Source organism: Musca domestica, unplaced genomic scaffold (assembly GCF_030504385.1).
Source record: "Musca domestica strain aabys unplaced genomic scaffold, Musca_domestica.polishedcontigs.V.1.1 201, whole genome shotgun sequence".
In the NCBI taxonomy this organism is placed as follows: domain Eukaryota; kingdom Metazoa; phylum Arthropoda; class Insecta; order Diptera; family Muscidae; genus Musca; species Musca domestica.
The window spans coordinates 545,974-566,291 of record NW_026712252.1 but is presented as its reverse complement, the minus strand read 5'-3'; the positions used below and the strand labels follow the sequence as shown (position 1 = coordinate 566,291).

The following is a 20,318-nucleotide window of genomic DNA, read 5'->3' as shown; positions in this document are numbered from 1 at the left end:
TGACAATAACTGTTTGTCTTCAGAACGTTACATGTGGACGAGCCTTCTCCATGTTTGACATTTAAACGAGAATCTTCAAAGTAATAAAAAAAACTAATTATTTTTATTGTCAATTTAATTGTTAATAAGCCATGAGATGTTTTGGTGATTGTGAATGGCAAAATGAAAAGAGATATATTTATCTAATTTAAATTTCCGATATTTTTTATATTAAGATGTTATCATCTTTAAAATATTATCTTGTAGATATCCTTTGCCGGTTACACAGGTAATGGCGTTGTCTTTTAAGGTGAGAGTACATAAAAAGGCTTTTCTGACTGGCTTAAGAGGAGTTTTAGGTTGACTTAGTTCGATTTTGGTCCTACGCTCCTTTGTTCTATTACGAAGAAGCCAGCCGATGACTTAAGCCTGTCAAAAAAGAGATTTATGTATTCTCATCTTTATTTCATCATCTTATGTTCTCTAGCTTAGTAGACATACATTAATCTCTCACAAATACATAGAAAGGGTGTGTTTCTACTATTATCGACTACAGCTCGGCCATCCTGACAATAGTGAGCAACCGCCCGGTCACATGGGGGTTATGTTAATCAAATGGGTAATATATACAAACTATTAAACTACATAATTATTCTCCTTAAGCTAATACTATATACACTACAGTTCAGAGCAAGCTACCCTGGGTCTCTCCACCTGGGTCATCCGTCTTCCATAATTTCATATTACAAGCCTCTATCACCCCATCATAAGGATTTTGAGTGATCTGACAATTCTCAATATCACAGATTACATAACGATCATTTGGTAGCACCTTGCGCACAACGTAATGCCCTTTGAATTTCCGCAATAACTTCTTGCTAACTACAATTTTTATTACCACCTATCGGCTGCTTAAACGAGTTCACCCTACAACCCTTTTCTTCAGATCGCTGCTCGTTCATTTTTTTGAGACCGCACGATAGCAACTTCTGCTTTTCCTCTATTTTCCTTTATAATCCCTAGTTTATCCTTCGCCAGTTGTATAAGTACATAAGGCTCTCTGAATTTCGGCAATAACTTTTTGTTAAAGCCTACCCTTGTGTCTATATTTTTGATTATTACAAAGCCACCTGCCTTATATGAGTTCACCCTACAAACCTTTTCTTCAGATCGCTGCTCGTTAATTTTTTTTGAGACTTCATGAAAGCAACTTCTGATTTTCCTCTAATCTCCTTTATACCCTCTAGTTTATCCTTCTCCGGTTGAACAAATAATGGTGTGTATTTTATTCTATAATCCCTATTCTCCATCTTAGTATGCATACATTAATCTCTTACAAATACATGGTTGTGTTATTTCGTATTATTTACAATGGTTGCTGTTATCATTATTATTTACAATGGGTGTAATGATTTCTTAACTTTACGGCCATACCATTTTTGGTTATGCCATCAGGAATTGCCACATAAGACATCCTCTTTAAGGTCTCCATTTAGAAATGTATTTTTTACGTCCAGCTATAGAAACAGGAAATACTAAACCTATGGTAGTTAAGTTTGGAACGGATGGATACGTTTCACCTTTTGCTGGATTTATCCCTTGGCTACTAAACGAGCTTTACATTTAGTTGGATTGCCATTTTAATCTTCTTGTATTCCGAAAACATTGATATGTCAAAAATGTTGAAATGTCTTTTCATTGTTCATTGTCCCAGCAGCTGTGTCGATGCGTCTTCCTATATTCTTCTACCATGGATTTGTCCTTATACTTTTTGACTTTGAATTATAAACTATTAGGGATCACTAGATGCAAAAATGCACTTTCAATGCAGCTTGAAAATAAAATATATAAATCATGCCTATCTCATATTTTACTGACAAGCGTTCCGCAAAAGGTTATGCAAGGTTAACTTAATGCCCTATGATTAAGGGCATTCTCTCGATTAATGTGCTGAATCAGTTTTAAGATGTTTTACCACACAAATTATATCAACTTGGATTTATTTTAAAACCAATGTTAAATTAAAATATTTTGGAATGCAACACTGTTTTTTACTCCAAAAATCAGCTGACTGACATTTTGAATCATTTGAAACTAGTCTGGACAAGTAGTACGAAAATCTTTTGGCTTTCTAAACTCAAAAATTCAACTACCTCAATTCTGCTCACGATTTTTGCTAAGCAAATTTCTTTGATACATTTTAGATGATTTTTGACCAAACATATTTTTGTGACGGTATGTTGTTTTGAAATTTTTTGATTTATTTATGACATTTCATATGCACAGAACACAGTCAAAGACACATGTTTCTTGTTTTTTTTTTTTTTCACTTTTCATTTTCTTTGAAAAGTCATTTGTGCTAAATTTGCAGTATGCATGCTTGGAATTTTAATTACAGATATTTTTTTATTGTACAATGTGAGAGTACAAAGGGAAATAACAACAGAGAGAGATCAACACTGTAATTAATGTCAGCAACATTGCACTTTTTTGTTATTGTAAAGATTAGATACTCCACGCAAAACAAAAGTTATGAACTTTGTATATCCATGTTACAATTTTCAATGCTGGCAACAAATAAATAATATAGAAAGTGGGCAATTTCCCAGAGACTTTTGTCTACAGATACAAGAGTTATGGCCAACTTTGGTATGATGACAGAATTTCAATGAGCCCAACAAAGAGCTAGTATTTCTTCTAAATTTTGATAAGACCTTTTTAAAAGGTTTTTGTAACAGAAGGTTTATAAAAATTAAGTTTATAGAACACAGGTAGAACATCACTCATGGAAGTCCTCTAGAGAAAAACTGAGAATTTTTTTTGGGTTTATTGAAAATCTGAGCAGGGCCTTGCATCTGAAAGCTCCTTGAGTGGGCTGCTATAAATAGATTATCTCAAAATAACTTTTTTTAACACCTCTTCTCCAAATAATTCAAGTTTATTACTTAGCCTTGTTCGCAATCGATTTACATTTGTTCTGCTTGTTTTTTTTTTTTTTGTTTTTATCGCACCGGTATTTATAAATATTTAAAAGTTCTTTCAAGCCGGTTACGTATTTTGTTTCTCTTTACATTTTGTTCTGCGGTCTTTTCGGGAGATTTTATTCTTTTTTTCTGACTTGCAACTTGACAGCGCTGTTGAATTACTTTTAAATCTCGAAAAACGAAAATGAAAAGGCAATGACCAAACGATTTTTTAAACTTGTACAGTTAACTGGTTGACCTTAAACTTCATTACAAGAGACATATATGCATTCATGCATTGAATAGTGTACGGAATATTGGGCTGGAACAGATTGAAATGAATGTTGGCATCATAAATAAATGGGGAGAGGACAGCCGTCTCTCTGGCATCAATTTTATTTATGATGGAATGTAACATATTTATAATAAAAATCCGTATGGGAATTAACGGCTATTTGTGATCTGGCTTTTCCTTCGATCCACCCCAATATTTATGCCGGACCATCAACTGAACATTCGCTTAAACTTTGTTCGAAGTTTAACTACTTTTTCAATTCAATTTGATGTGTGTCAAGCTAAATGAAGGCTATTATTTATGGAGCATCCCTACGGATAAATCGAAAGGTAATAAGACAAAGGAGATTTACCAATAAAACAATGTATTTGTATTTTTATGAAGTTCCTTGGAATTACAGAAATAAAAAGGGAAGGCTTTCAGTTTGAAATGGCAAATAAAAAGGGGCCCAATAAAGCAACTTGAAGTTCCCAAAACTGGGATTTAAGTTCCGCTCTTCAAGGTCAAAAATCAGTCGGGATCGAAAGTTACTATACAGGGCGAGATAAAAAACTGCAACAAAATCAAAAGCCATAATTTTTACTTTTTATTTTATTGAAAAAAAGCAAAAAAGTGTCGGAAATAGCATAAAATTTTAAAATAAGTTTAGATTTTTTCGAATTCGTTACCTTTGGCACCTGTTCGCGGATAAGTGTACATGTTTTTATAATAAAAGAGAATGGCGGAGCTACCTAGTGTAGATGAGAGGGATTTGTTAAACAGGAATCTTCTTAATACAGTCCACATAAATAAGATAAGAAAATGGTGGTGAGCAGACCTTCGAGTTAGAAATAAATAATACAGAATTTTCAATTGCTGCATGTGTTATGGTGGAGTTAGATTATGGGATGTAATCTTTACTCAGACTGATAAGCAAGTGCAGCATGTTTACTTGCCACATGTGAGAGAGCTATGCGTGTTTATGACCTCTCCCTACGGTTTATGGTGCATATGCATGTGTACAGTTGGTATCTCTCTCTCATTTACACTCAATGATAATTTAGGTTAAGTCATATTATCATAAGTAGTTCTTAAGAAATATTTTTAATAAATAAATTTAGTGTCTTACAAACGCTCAAACGGAAAAGACTTTGCGTCTTTTAAATTTTGATCTCGGTTTAGAGCACCAATTATGGCCCTCAAACGGCCAATGAAACCGTCACACGCTGCCCGAATGTTGCTCTGCGGTATGCTTGAGGTGATCGACACTTTGCTATTTTTTAGTGCCAACCTTGCTTTCCAAAATACTTCGGATTGGTATCCGATTTTGGTGGCCATTGTGCGATGGAAATGAAGCGAAGAACCTAATTTTGTAACCATTCTTGGGTGGCGGGTGTTGAGTTCGATGGTGCTGAGTCCTGTTGGAATGTCCAAGGTCTGCGGCCATAATGTTTGCGTGTCCAAAGCTTTAATACACCCTTCAGAATTTTTATTTTCGCGATAATATTCGTCATTTATTTTGATGCCACGCTCGAATACGTGCGGAGAGCGATCATCGGCTGTTATGGCGGCCCACACCATCACCATGGCCGGCGCTTAAGTTCTGTTGGCCAACCGAAGATGCACATTTTCAGCTGACCTCTTTGGCAAGTAAACACGATCACTTTGTTTGCTACAAACTGCTGGACAACAAATGATTTCTCATCGGAGAAAACCAAATTCGGCAGTTCACCACTTTCGACTAAGCGAAGCAACTCTTTAGCTCTTTTGAGTCTATTTTCTTTTTGTTGCGGTGTAAGTTCTTGCACTTTTTGGAATTTCAATGGCCTTACCCCGAGCTCATTTTTCAATATTTGGCGACGCGGGTTTCGATCAAGTCGCTTCTTTGCTCTTCGAACCATTTCTGACTTCGGGCTACGCTACCAGTATCACGGTAAAGAGCGATGGCACGATACACAAAATATTTATTCACATTTAAATGCTGGAGTCCTCTAACGAAAGTCACTTGTGGGTTTCCAACTAAATATAAATAAATCACACTATCCCGCTCGAATTCCATCACGAATAACTTTTTTTCTGGAAAATTCTCACCAAAATGCTTTCGTACGCTTGTGAACCATATAATGAGCTGTCACTGGAATAATTTTAACAGCTCTCGGATGAGTGGCTTAGAAATGACACCAGGCTGAAGTTGGTTGCAGTTTTTTTTTATCTCACCCTGTATTTTCTATTTGTGAGAAAGGATACTAGGATGTAGGTTTCGCGTGAGATAAATGTGTGTAGAAAATTGGGAACCTTTTCAAAATTTGTTTTTTTGGACCAAAGGTTGGGCGGGCAATGTGAGGGACCAAACATCATCCAGTTCCCTTGTCATGGTCGTGTGGTGTGTTGTTATTTTGTTCTTCTGTTGTGTTGAAAGTGGTCGCTTCGAGTAGACTCTGTTGTGGAGTAATTGAAATAGATCTTGCACGCGTTTTTATGTATACTTATTTTATTAGGGAATTCATGTTATAACTCTAAACGTGACTTACAGACTAATGAGAATAGAATATGAAAAGGAATAGAAATGACATTTGATTATAGTGTTGCCACTGTATTATAATTACATATAGTTGCCAATATACATTTATACATAATTCGGGATATAACATCTTCGTTGAGACCAACTCCTCCCTAGTTGTTAAGCCCCTAGGAAAGCTGGTGTTAAGGGTTGAGAATTTCCCTGGAAAAATTGCCACGATTGAGTGTGTCGGAACCCCACCAGAGTGTCGATGTAGGTGGCACATAACAGAATTTTGTGATTTTATGTTTTGGCGTAATTCCAAGATTTGCATAGCCAACCTGAGAGGGAGGGAGTGAATGGGCTTAACTCCACAGCCATTTTTTATGCACACATAAACCATCATCCTGCAAGCTATTTAGGAGTAATTTTGTGTGCAAATATTTACAAAATATTGGCAATGCATTAACTTGTGTTAAAAGAAAACAATGACACATTAACGCAAATAATTCAGCAAAAAACAAATTGCTGGTAATATTTCTATTTATTATAACCGTGTTAAAAGTAAACAAAAGAGAATAAAAAAATATTTTTTTCTTTTGATTTTTTGTTATAACAAACCAATTTTAACAGCTTTTAAAATTTCACATAAACAAGTCATTGAGTTTGTGTACATCGCTTAAAGCATGTGATAAAATAAAATCAAAAAAAAATTATAGATTATCTAAAAAATATTAACATCTAATTAACTTTTATTCTTTTCTTTCTTTTTCCAGGTATATCACACCCTCGAATGCCCCTCAGAATTCGGTGAACTCGGCTAGTCTAATGTACCCGGGTACATCGGGACAAATGTATCGCATGCATCCAACGGCCAACGCATTACACCACAATGCTGGTGTGACAAATCATCCAAACCCCACAGCAGATATGACCGATGGCACAGAGGCTGCAGCAGCTGGCAGTTCGTCTTCGAATGGTTTTTCACAAAGGCTACGGGAATTGGCAGCCTCGGCTGGCCTAATGTCGCTGAAGACCAAAACCACAACCCTTAAGCCAGTGATAAAAACACGTGGCTCTCCCGGTCCTGAGTTCCCCAAGAAAGTAACATTTAGTGCTTTTGCCACAGTGCAAGTGGTGTGATGGGAACAAAAAAAGAGGGAGCCAATAAAAATTAGCACTTGCTTTATTCAAAATTAATATTCTTCTTTTATGGCGAAAGGCGTATCATCAACTTGGGAGCTAAATGTCACTTATTCTCTCTCTAGGTAATATTTTGAATTTAAACAATATTTGTTCAATTAATTTGATTTTTTTTTCCCAAATGTATTTTCCAGGGTTTTTTTTTTGCTCTGCAGCTGTTCACCTGGTCCACTATGATATTTCTGTGTATATATGTGTGTGTGTGTTTTGTAGATGTATGGATTCTAAGATGAGGTCCACACTGCTTATCCAGCTGATTTGTTGCTATGTTTGTAGTCTTTATTATATAATTTTTTTAGATTTAAGATTTCTAAGAAAAAAAGAACAACATGATATGTATTGTATGTATATAGTAATAGTATATAGTGTGTATGTATCTGGAGTAATCAAAGTCCTATTTTTAAATGCCTAAATCTAAAACATTTACCTAACAGTCAATGATTGGATTTATTTTGTTTGACGTTTGACATGGCATAAAAAATCGAAATGTCTTCTTTTTACAAAAAAAATTAAATGTAGACTTCCTGATTACATATTTTATGGTAATCATAGCAGGATGGATTTTCTAAGTTAAAGACCTTTTGTAGCTCGATTTTTTTAGAATATATTCAAGTCCCTATGTAGAATTTCGGATTTCATTTCATAATCTTTTATTTAGAGTAAGGGTCGGATTCAAACTTTCCATAATCATATAATTCAACCATTTGAGCTGCTGGAATAACAAAAAAGCATATATTTCTCGTTTCCTTTCGAGTATACGATCGGGAATGGGACATATTCTTCGTGGCCAAGTAATGTCTACTTAGCCCATAAAATATGATTGAACAATTCACGCTCATGGAGACTTACACCCCAGACGGCAGAGAAAAGGGCTAAGTACATAAGAGGCTTGAAGTCACGGCTAGGCATATTTTGTGACTTTTCACAAAGCGATTACAGAGCAGCACTAAAATCCTGCCGTCGTTTTCCATTATAATTTTACATTAATATATGCCAAGCCATGACTTCAAGCTTTTTATGTTCTTGCATCTTAAATTTGCCTGACAGACAGCAGTTTCTGCATTTACGCAGCATTTTCTATTGGCACATCTCAAGTCACCGGCACGTTACGTTGCCGCACGGAAGCTGTTATGAAATGTGTTTTTCAACAAATTTTCAAAAAAATGTTGACAGCTCATGCGTCTTCCTGTATTATTTTGCCATAATATGTTTCTTTTGACATTTGGAAATAAAAGTATAATAAATAATTGACTAGAACAATGAAAATACTTACCATTCTCGTTAGGTTGCGTGTTATGCATTTTGATTTTCACAAACGTAAACAATTTGTCAAAAGCTGATTGATCTGCGACAGGGTTGCCATATGCCAATCTGTATTAATTCTGTTTCATTTCGCAATAAGAATTAACTCTGAAGACCCCCCCTTGAATTTAGAGAAGAAAAATTTCGCATAGAGACTTATAGTGCCTTAAAAACTTTATTGGAAAATCCTTTAAAAATAGTCTTACGTTCCCTTGAAACTGTGGACATCTGCGCCTATGGATCCCTTGTCGTGAGTAATTCCCGTCTTTGGAGCTTAGTATTGAGAGATGGACCACTTCGGAGCCCTAGTATTTAGAAATCCATTTCTATAGATCTTTATATTGAGAAATAGACCACTTCGAAGCCCTCCATGCCTGTAGATCCTTAATATTGAGAAATATACCACTTCGGAGCATTAGTATTTAGAGATCCACTCCCTTAGATCCCAAGTATTGAGAAATAGGCCCCTTTGGAGAAATCCTCGCCTATAGATTCTTAGTATTGAGAAATAGACCACTTCGGAGCCTCAGTATAGGTCATTAGTATTGTGAAATATGCCGCTTCTAGAGATTCTTAGTTTTGAGAAATAGACCACTTCGGAGCCTTCCACGCCTATAGATCCCTAGTATTGAGAAATAGACCCCTTCGGAACCCTAGTATTGGAAATCGACGCCTATAGGTTCTTAGTATTGAGAAATCGAAGTCTTCGGAACCTTAGTATTGAGAAATTGGCGCCTTAAGATGAGGGTACATAAGCAGCTTGGCAACATGGGAAGGCATATTAATGTCAAATTATAAAGGGAATCGATGGCAGAATTTATAATATGTCACAAAATATGCCATGCGAAGATTTCAAGTTGCTTATGTACCCACACCTTTAATGTTGAGAAATCCCCGCCCATGGACATTAAAGTCTCCTAATGTCGGAACATTTTAGAGAGCCAAAATCGACAACTAAAGGTGATGGTACACAAGCAGCTTGGCATCATGACATGGTATATTTAGTGACATACTACACAAAAATTCAGAGTCGCACTAGAATCCTACCGTCGTTTGCCTTTAAAATTTGACATTAATATCCCAGGTATTATCCATGGCAGAATAATATAGGTAGACGCGTCGACTGCAGCTACTTGGACAATTTTGGAACAGAAAATCTTGAATGAAAAATTATTCAAATTTGTAAAAATTGTTGAAAAACGCATATTAAAATAACCACCGATTGATGTCGTATAAGAATAAAAATCTACTAATATAAAAAAACGTTTTAAATTTTTTTACATCAATGTTCCCAAGAGTTGATGCACCTACCTTTATTATTTTACCATGCATACTACAAATAGATTTCAGAGCCGCACTAGAATCCTGTCGTCGTTTACCTTTATAATCTGACATTTAAAAATTTCTATTTGAAATTTGACATTTGAGCTGTAACAATAACAGCTGCTTTTAGTTGTATTCGCTCGCAGGGTGGACAGATTTATTGAATCTCTCTCTATATTTTTTCCAATGTCAAACTTCTTACAAAATTACTCCATTCACAGCTAATCATTTCACTTTTATTCTCTAGAAAAAAAAATATATACAAATGCCAAACCTATTTCACAACACATTTGGAGAATGGGGCCTTGCATTTAATGTGCCATGATCAATGTGGCCTTATACAGAAAAAATATAATAATTTATATACAAATATAATAAAATATATATGAAAAAAATAGATAGTCCGTTCCAGAACGAACTGGGGTTTACTTGGCCAAGGAATATCAACTCAGCCCAAGAAATCGAGTAACAATATATGGACTACTGCAACTACAATAATATAAAAAAAAAACTACAACAACAAATTTTAATTAAATTGCAAATTATGCTTTGCAAAAATAAATTGTAATCCAACCAAATAAAGGTCGGAATACATAAAGCGCTTATTAGGCTGGCTTAAATCATCGGCTGGCTTTTTCGTAGAGTTGTACGTTGACTTAGTTCGATGTTGCCCCTAGGCTCCTGTTGTCATTTCCGAAGAAGCCAGCCAAATAAGCGCTTTATGTATTCCCACCTCAAGGCTTATTTTCCTTGCTTATAATATTTTTAATTATTGTATTCTACATACTTGAAAAACTACAACAACATGCTATGTCACTAAATGAAACTTATTTTAAAACTATATATTTTATAATGTTAAGAAAAATATTTCACTTGAAACAGTCTTTAGACTTAAGCTGGGAATACATAAAGCGCTTATTTGACTGACTTAAGTCATCGACTGGCTTTTTCGTAGAGGAACAAAGGAGTTTTAGGTTGACTTAGTTCGATTTTGGCTCTAGGCTCTTTTGTTCATTTCCGAAGAAGCCAGCCAGATAAGCGCTTTATGTCTTCCCACGTTTAAACATAGACGTAGAAAGAAATGCATGCTAAATTTTAGAAATTCTGTAATAATTTTTCGTTGTTCTAATTCTGCAGTATTTATAAAAAATATACATTTTAGTCTATTCATGCTTTAATTTATACAAAAGTAAATTATTGAAAATGGATATTAATATACATATGTAAACTAATGTTAGTTTAAACGAGAGTTTCAAAATCGAACTAAATCAAAAAAAAAAAAAAAAAAATAGAAATTATTCCAATATTTATTTGTGGGAGGTTAGAGAGAACTATTTTTGCATTTTAAAGGTGAGAATACATAAAACGCCTTTTTTAACTGGCCTAAGATCAGCTGGTTTCTTCGGAAAAGAACAAAGGAGCGTAGGGCTAAAATCGAACAAAAAACATTCTTTCTTCAAAAAGTTTTCTTACAAAAATTTGAATTTTGTTTAAAGGAGCATAAATACCAAAAAAAACAAAAAAATATGTGAACGCTTTTCATCTCCTCCGAATCCCAACAGAAACATATTAAAAATTAATATATCTATAGAAAAACCAACTAACTAAAATTGTACACATAGTGTTCCCAAACAAACAAGAATGGTTATGAATAACGAACAAAACATATTTAAATGGAATTATCACAAATTCAAAATATATAGTCATTATTTACAATAAGCATTTATACTAGTTAAGTATCCCTGTATTCTTGAGTGTTTTATAGTAATTTGTATTTGTACTTATATATATTTTTTTTATTATTGTAAAATTTGATTGTGTTCTTGTAAATAAATCATTTCGTTTAAGTAAAATAAACTTAAATAAAAATAATAAAGGCGAAAAATTAAACCAAAAATTTGTTTTTTCTCTCAAGTTGAAAAAGCGCACCAATGGGACATTAAAGTACTTTGAAAAATTCATTCCTAAGGGCCCATGACGATTTTCTTGAAAAATCTACATGTTGGGATCCTTAAGGTGGAAGTACATAAAAAGCTTGAAGTCATGGCTAGGCATATTAATGCCAAATTATAAAGGAAAACGACGCCAGGATTTTAGTGCGGCTCTGTAATTTATGAAATGTCACAAAATATGCCTATCCATGACTTCAAGCTTCTTATGTACTTAGACCCTTAAGGAGTAACAAAGGCGCCTAAGGGTGCAAGTACATAAAAGGCTTGAAGTCAAGGCTAGGCATATTAATGTCAAGTTATAATGGATAACGACGGCAGAATTTTAGCGCGGCTCTGTACTCCCTTTATGAAATGTTACAAAATATGCCTACCCATGACTTCAAGCTTCTTATGTACTTGCAGCTTAAGGCCAAAATCGAACTAAAGGGCTAAGTACATAAGAAGCTTGAAGTCATGGCTAGGCATATTAATGTCAAATTATAATGGAAAACGACGGCTGGATTTTAGTGCGGCTGTGTAATCCCTTTGTGAAATGTCACAAAATATGCCTAGCCATGACTTCAAGCTTCTTATGTACTTAGCCCTTAAGTCAACATTAAGCTCCTTCGTCAAATATACGCTTTATGTATTTCCACGCTTAAGGTGAGATCGCATGGCATATTTTGTGACACATGATAAAGGGATGTCGGAGCCGCACTCGAATACTGCCGTCGTTTCCCTTTATATTTTGGCATTAATACCCCTAGCCATGATGCCAAGCTGCTCATGTACTCTCACCTTTAAAGTACATCGAATATACAGGGTAACTGCAACCAACTTCAGAACATACCGCAATATTCCATTCTGCGAATATTGCAAAATGAGCTCGGGGTAAATTCATTGAAATTCCAAAAAGTGCAAGAACTTACACCGCAACAAAACAACAGAAAGAAAAGCAAGCGCTTCGCAGGGAATGGGTCAAAATACCGCAGAGTAACATTCGGACAGCGTGTGACGGTTTCATTGGCCGTCTGAAGGCCATAGTTCGTGCAAAGTTGACCAATTCGAACAAATCTAAACTTATTCTAAAATTTGATGCTATTTCCGAAATTTTTTGCTTTCATTCAATAAAATTTAAAAAAAGTGTACAGATTATGGCTTTTGACTTTGTTGCAGTTTTTTATCTTAGACTACATGGTAAAAGTTAAAGTTCACTACTATGCAGCTTCAATAGTCCAAGCCTATGTAGCCTTATATTCCTTTGAAAATAGTCCTGCAAAGTCCACGGCTATGCAGCCTTATATTCGCCACCTTTGGATCCCTATATTCGTTTGAAAATAGTCTTAAAAAGTCCCCACCTTTGGAGCCCTATATTCGCTTGAAAATAGTCTTAAAAAGACCACACCTATATAGCCTTATATTGGCTTGAAAATAATTTTAAAAAGTCCACGCCTGTGCCGCCCTATATTCACTTGGAAATAGTCTTAAAATGTCCACGCCTGTGCCGCCCTATATTCACTTGGAAATAGTCCTGAAAGTCCACGGCTATGCAGCCTTATATTCGATTGAAAAAAATCGCCTTTTCGCCCTATATTCGCTTGAAATTAGTCTTAAAAAGACCACGCCTATGCCGCCTTATATTCGCTTGAAAAAAAATCTTAAAAAGTCCCCACCTTTGGAGCCCTATATTCGCTTGAAAATAGTCTTAAAAAATCTTAAAAAGTCCACGCCTATACAGCCTTCTTGAAAAAAATCGCCTTTTCGCCCTATATTCGCTTGAAATTAGTCTTAAAAAGTCCACGCCTACACAGCCTTATATTCGCTTGAAATTAGTCTTAAAAAGTCCACGCCTACACAGCCTTATATTCGCTTGAAATTAGTCTTAAAAAGTCCACGCCTACACAGCCTTATATTCGCTTGAAATTAGTCTTAAAAAGTCCACGCCTACACAGCCTTATATTCGCTTGAAATTAGTCTTAAAAAGTCCACGCCTACACAGCCTTATATTCGCTTGAAATTAGTCTTAAAAAGTCCACGCCTATACAGCCTTATATTCGCTTGAAAAAAAATCTTAAAAAGTCCACGCCTATGCCTCCTTATATTCGCTTGAAAATAGTCTTGAAAAGTCTCCACCCTTGCAGTCCTATATTCGCTTGAAAATAGTCCTGAAAAGTTGAGGACTATGCAGCCCTATCGCCTAAAAATAATCTTAAAGAGCTCCCACCTTTGCAGCCCTAAATTGTTATTAAAATCAATGCTTATATTCCCTGCATTTCTACCTCAGACGCCATTGAGTAAAAAAAGCAACTAGATTCCTAGTTCATTCAGTGAACACACACACATATTTGATTTGGCACAAACTAATCTTCTAGAACCCTAGTTTTAGAAGAATTGGCAATGAAGGAGTGAGAAATATCATCTCTTCTCATTTTCACTGTTTTGATTTTTTGTATGTTTTGTTTTGATTATTATCTTCATCGCGTATTCCCGCTTATGGTCTATGTTTCTCAGATTTACTCTACGGCGTTACGAACTCTACTCATTGGAGCTTTGTACTCTGGAAGAAATTTATGCGGAACCATTGAAAAATGGCCAGTGAATGGTAATTTCTATAAAACCCTAGTGTAATGCACAGAATCTCCTCAAAGAATACGTTTTTCTTCCCAATAGGGTATGTGCTCCGCGCTTGTATGAGGTGACCAAAAACTACTTTCCCAGCTATCAGACATTTGAGCATCCCTTGAAACTCTTTGCTGTGGTGGATAGCAAGGGAACAAGGGCACCCAGCTTAGGTAGCAATGCCAGTAGCCGTTCATCCAGTCTCTCAGTATTGGCTGATCCCCTAGCGGCACAAAGCACATTGGATGCAGCCCTCGATCCATTGTCACAGTTTGCCAAACAGGAACAAGATGCCATTGATCCGTTGACACAAATGGCCTCGGAATATGTAAGGACTATTTTATTATAACCAAATGGTATAATAAATAAGATTCTTCTTTGCAGGAATCCTTTAAGAAAGTCAAATCAAAGATACGTGACAAAGAACCTTTAGATGTACTGGAGGATAGTCTAAATTGGAATTCTAGGCGCCTGACAATACTCAACAAATTTACAACCTCTGAAAAATTGTCCATATCCACCAGTTTCTTGACAACATCTACTTCCTCACAATTGGGCACGGATACTAGTATGTATTGTACCTTCTGGAATGATTTTAAGTTAAATATCCTTTGAATTTCAGTTAAAGTCCAAACAGTCGTCTCCGATAAAGTGAAATTCCGTTTGGAACAATTGGACGACTTTGAGGATGGTTCGGTGCGCCACATGATGGACTTAACCCAACAGGAATATATACAACGTATTGAGCAATTAAATCATGAATTGGTACAATCCTGGCACAACGATCAACGTGTCAAGGCACTGAAAATTGCCATACAATGTTCGAAAATTTTGGCCGATACTTCGGTCTTATCATTTTATCCCAGTCAATTCGTTTTGATCACAGATATTTTGGATATATTCGGAAAGTTGGTATATGATCGACTTAAACAGAAATCGATTTCGGGACCGGAGTATGTTATGGAATATTTAACAAAAACAATTTTTTTTTAATGAATGATACTCTTATTGCAGATCCATGCGTCAAGCCAATGCTGATAGTGCCCGAGATACATGCCAAAATTGGTTTTTCAAAATCGCCTCAATACGTGAACTTCTGCCAAGGCTCTATGTGGAAATGGCCATACTGAAGTGTTATGAATTTCTAAATGAAAGGTAATTAGGAGGAGACTTCTTGGTATAATCTCTGCCATCTGTGACAGAACTGGTGGCAAAATTCTATTTTTTGTAGATGTCTCAATATGAAATGAATTCAACGGCATAAATCTTTTTATCAACCATGAAACCGGTTCCCAAATACGGCCGTTTTTAGAAATTACCTTTTGTTTTAGATCGAATTTTCCGAACAGATTCATAGCCCTTAGATTAAGTTCGAAATAATCTAGAGCACCCTCCCACCTTCTGCTTTAAATGTAAACTTTATGTTTTGAAATCATCCAAACACGTTTATGTTGCCCCTAACCGAAGCCCATCCCATCAATAACATAAGAGAACTTCTAATATTGGCCGAATCTTCCATTTAAAGAAAATATGTATCCCAATTCATTTATCTTCTCTCCCCTATAAATTAGTTACGACGATGCCTTACTGCGTTTAACCAAGGCTCTGCGTGGTATTGGGGATCCCCTCGTCGCCGTTTATGCCCGTTGTTATTTAGTGCGTACCGGAGTACTTTTGCAAACACCTAACAAGGCATATATTTATCAAAATTTCCGGGACTTCCTTTACATTTATCAAACCGTAAGTTGAGACCATGTTTATTTTTCCAATTTCAAATTTGGTTTTCTTGCAGATATTTAGCGGTTCAATACGTTCCGAACTAAATAGACAAAGGGTTGATATGTCAGCGTATTTGACTTTATATGGCCCTGCTTTGAATTTCATATTGGAAGCTTTGGTGCACAAAAATAGTCTCTACAATGAAGAGATTCTCAAAGAGGTTCAGAGCATAAAAAATAAGTAATTTGGACTTCTCAAATGATTTTCTATGGCATCTTCTAATCCAACCATCTACTCCTTACAGTGGCACAATTCTATTGGCAATTCTACATGAATTTCAACCCGAATTCATTGCTGCCCATGCCTTTGAATTTGTCAACATTCTATCGGCCTCCACGGAGGGTATTTCCAAATCTCAACTCTTCAAGGCCTTGGGCACCAGTATGAGTACTTGTTCTCCTCTGTGTGAATCGAAGCAAACATTTTTGCTGGAGGTTTTCAAGACCATTAATACCTTTACTGATCCCAATGAATATATCATTAGTGTGGAATCGTGGGCTCAATATATTGCCACAAATATGCCGGTAAGATCAAGGAATAAATTTCGTGTGGTGTAACATAAAGTTAAAGTTTTTTCTCCTTTCCTCCCTGTTCATAGATTGCAGAAGTAAATCGCTTCCTGGGGGAAATCCACAACCGCATATCCATCTCCAAGGCCGTATGCGAAAAGCATCATCAGCAATTGAGAAACATACTCGATAAAGTGCTGCAATATCAAAAGAACATTGAGCTGTTATTGGTGCAGGAACATTTCCTAAGTTATTTGGATTTGTTTCAAAAGGAATCCCTCAAAGTTGAAGCCTGCAAACACATTTTGGATATTTACAAACGCAACGGCAATGAGTCCACCAATGATCCCGTTGTTATAAATGCCCTAATGTATATCGGCAAGATACTCAATGATTATGTGAAGTAAGTTATTCGAAGATCTATTGCAATTCAAAATCATAATATCCAAATGTATTCCAGTGCCCTAACCGTTGAAGATGAACGACGCCAGATATCGCATCTGATATGCAGTTTCATACGTAAAGTTCATTTCGGCACAGATTTTGAGAAACAACTAAGTTTCTATGTTGAGGCCAGGGGTACATTTTCCAATCTGGATAGTGTCTACAACACACTGGTACATTCCGTCAACAAATTGGCCATGGAAACATGTCAAATTGTCAAATACAAACACAGCCGTAAGACATTGAGTTTTGTCAAGGCCTGTGTGGCATTTTGTTTTATCACCATACCAAGTATTACCTCGATACAACAACAAATGGATTTATATTTATTGAGCGGACAGGTGGCATTGGTCAACAATTGTTTGGGCCAGGCAGATGCTTGCTTTGAGGAAGCTTTAAATTTGGTAGGCGATTTACAGAACACCATCGATATTGATGGTAAATCACGGACAATGGATGTGTATCTCATTTCGTTTCTCAACAATATGCTGGCCACATTGGTACTCGTACCCGATAGCCCGGATCAGGGTGTATTGTATTTGTTGCGTCTGCTGCTGGATGTTATACAAAAATACTCGTTTACCCATGAAAGTGGTCCAGCGAATATCTATTTGAATGCCTTGGATATGTTGTATGTCCAGAGTTTGGAAACATTTCCCTATCACATACCGGGTGGTAAGCTAATAGTTTATCTAAAGTAATTTGATTTTTTATATTTTGATTTTATCTACAGTTATATCAAATGACGAATTGTATGGCCATGATCCCAAATTTTTGGGCGAAGTCAACAATCTTTGTGCATTTGTTGTTGAAGAAATCCTCCGATGTCTAAGCCAATTGGGCGGTATCCAACAGTATAAATTACAAGCCACTTTGTCATTGGAACTTTTGGTACGCATTGTCCGCTATGCTGATTTATCGAAGGAGCAGATCTATCTTTTGGCTCTGAACCTGGGCCTATTGGCTTTGAAACATGAGTCGCACATGGAACCGAAATATATTGTAAGTTTGAAAGGGAATTCTCACACACTCGTTTAGTTGATGTTAACAGTGGATATGGAGATGTCTAGAAAAACATAAAAGGGTCTCATTGTAACTAATTTCCAGGGCCTACTAATATGACAAAATAAGAACAATATTTTTGGGTAACTTAACGTCCAAGCAAAACATAATGTCAAGTTCGAAATTCCAATGACCAAAAGATCTGAAAATTTCATTTGTTCTAATTCTAACTAAATTTGGCTTTTAAGACAAATTTTGCCAGTTCTCATTTTGAAAACTACACACCAGAAAAGCCCTATAACCCTCGAAAGGAGTGTCAGAATTGACTCAAACTTGGTACTTGGTTATTATCAAACTTAGATCGAATTCTGAGACTTGCAATATCGGTCCACTCTTTCTGGTACCTCCATTAGGACAGGTAGGAAAACATATGTATGGACAACATATGATTAAAAGTTCGCACATCCCAATATTTTGGCTAAAACAAGAACTGGTTTGAAAATGGTGGTTAAAATTTGGAATAAACAAAACGCTCATAAAATGCGAAATAAGCATTCGGATTATTTTCGCATTTCTTCATATTTCTACCAATATCAGACCTGTTGTGAAAATGGGATATATGAGCCCATTCCTTATGGGACCTTCCTCACAAAAGGGGGTTAAAATTTTGAATAATCAAAACGCTCATAAAATTCGAAATAAGCATCCGATTCTCGTCCAAGTTCGCACATACAGATATTTCTACCAATACAAGATCTGGTGTAAAGATGTGATATATGGGCCCATTCCTTATGAAACCTTTCCTCAAAGGGTCCAAAATTGGAATAACCAAAACGCGAAATAAAATGCGGAATAAGCATCTGATTACTTTTCAAATTTCACATATCCCCATATTTCTACCAATACAAGATCTGGTGTGGAGATGGGATATATGGGTCCATTCCTTATGGGACCTCCCTCACAAAGGGGTCAAAATTTTGAATAACTGAAACACTCATAAAATGCGAAATAATCGTTCGATTACTTTCAAATTTCACACATCCTGATTGGTAGAAACCAATACAAGATCTGGTGTGAAGACGGGATATATGGGCCCATTCCTTATGGGACCTTCCTCACAAAGGGGTCAACATTTTGAATAACCAAAACTCTCATATAATGCGAAATAAGCATCCGATTCTTGTCCAAATTCGCACATCCTAATGTTATTGCTGACACAAGATCTGGTCTGTATCGGCCCACTCCATCCGGTACCTCCCTTAAAACGCGTTAAATTTTGAGTAACCAAAAAACTCATAAAATGAAAAGTAAGCATCAGATTCTCTTCAAATTTCGTACATTCCAATATTCTTTGCAACACAAGATCTGGTGTGAAAATGATAGATCCCTTTTGGTACCTTCCACACAAAGGGTCACAATTTTCAATACTTATAACTCTCATAACTTGCGAAACCAGTTAGCGATTCTTTTCCCAACTTGACATATCTAAGTATTTCCCTTAAACAGAGGTACGATGTAAATGTGGAATTGATTGACCACTCCTTCTAGTAACTCGACATAAGAGCCTAACCTTTTATTATCAACAATTATTGCTAAAAATGATAATAAATGTTAGATTTAATACATTTGAAAAATGAAAGCAATTTAGGTTAACAAAAACTCAATTCGTTAAATTAATGTGTTTATATATCTTGCAGATGCGTGTCCTGAAATCTCTGGAAGATTACCAAAAAATACTGGAAAACATATATCCATCACAGGCCTCATATTTGCAGCAAATCCTCGTACGCCTACAACCGAAGCAGTGAAGAGTGTAGAACACTCGCTATTTTGAAACAAAAAAAAAATTGACACAAAATATGACAACCAATAAATGTTATTAGCATAAGTTTTTAGTATTAAGGACTTTTAATTAATACCAAGTATTTATGAATGAAATATAGCCACACATTATAACACCACAACTGAGGAGAGTTGATTGTTATTGCGTCAAAACTTATTGGAGGAATTTGGCTGGAACTTCATTCTGAATGATTGATTCCTCAAAGATGAAGATTCCGCAATAATGGAGATTTTAGTATTAATGAATGAAAATAAAATATTGGCCGGGCCAGAAAAAGAAACTACCAGACAAAATTTCGGTTTTTTCTAAGTTTTTTTATTGGAAAAGAATTGTCGTTTGTTGTTTTTTGTTTTATTTATTTAAATATATTCTTATGATCAAAGTGTGATACGCTGCTGTAATTATATGCTCGTATTATTTTCATTTCTTTTTTATTTTAATTTATGTTCTGTTTTGTCGTTATGAGAATTATGAAGTTGAAGTGTTCTCTCTGTGTGTGTAGGTGTTTGTCTGTTGTATGAATGCGAGCTGTTGTTTTTGAAGTGAAGTGTAAAAGTAAATATTTTATAATTTGTGTACGGATTTTTGTTATTTTCATATTAATTATAATTAATATACACTACCATGTTTTCTGTTCATCATTGTTT

General features: G+C 35.6%; 2 protein-coding genes across 3 annotated transcripts in view; both read left to right on the top strand.

The window, feature by feature from the left end:
• Positions 1-9,802, top strand: part of LOC131802389 (uncharacterized) — a 147,031-nt gene extending 137,229 nt beyond the window's left edge. The window contains exons 2-3 of one of the 2 annotated variants that reach the window (XM_059122583.1): positions 6,493-6,984; positions 7,075-9,802. In XM_059122583.1, the coding sequence (XP_058978566.1) occupies positions 6,493-6,859 (367 nt within the window). In that variant the 3' untranslated portion in view covers positions 6,860-6,984; positions 7,075-9,802. Of the gene's footprint in view, positions 1-6,492; positions 6,985-7,053 lie in introns of both variants that reach the window. The other variant, XM_059122582.1, reaches the window with a different exon arrangement.
• Positions 9,803-13,926: 4,124 nt separating this feature from the next.
• Positions 13,927-20,291, top strand: LOC101894262 (VPS35 endosomal protein sorting factor-like). Its single transcript, XM_011293309.3, has 12 exons — positions 13,927-14,077; positions 14,146-14,422; positions 14,479-14,662; positions 14,717-15,047; positions 15,109-15,249; positions 15,666-15,834; positions 15,887-16,053; positions 16,118-16,397; positions 16,472-16,785; positions 16,843-17,501; positions 17,560-17,828; positions 19,526-20,291. The coding sequence occupies exons 1-12, from the start codon at positions 14,064-14,066 to the stop codon at positions 19,634-19,636; spliced, it is 2,916 nt and encodes a 971-aa protein (XP_011291611.2). The 5' UTR covers positions 13,927-14,063; the 3' UTR covers positions 19,637-20,291.
• The last annotated feature ends 27 nt before the right edge of the window (positions 20,292-20,318 follow it).

Bases quoted from the DNA above. Each gene is read 5' to 3' on its own strand.
- LOC101894262 (XM_011293309.3), top strand. The intron at 15,048-15,108 runs GTATGTTATGGA...CTCTTATTGCAG, and splicing joins AAATCGATTTCGGGACCGGA to ATCCATGCGTCAAGCCAATG. The intron at 15,250-15,665 runs GTAATTAGGAGG...CCTATAAATTAG, and splicing joins TATGAATTTCTAAATGAAAG to TTACGACGATGCCTTACTGC.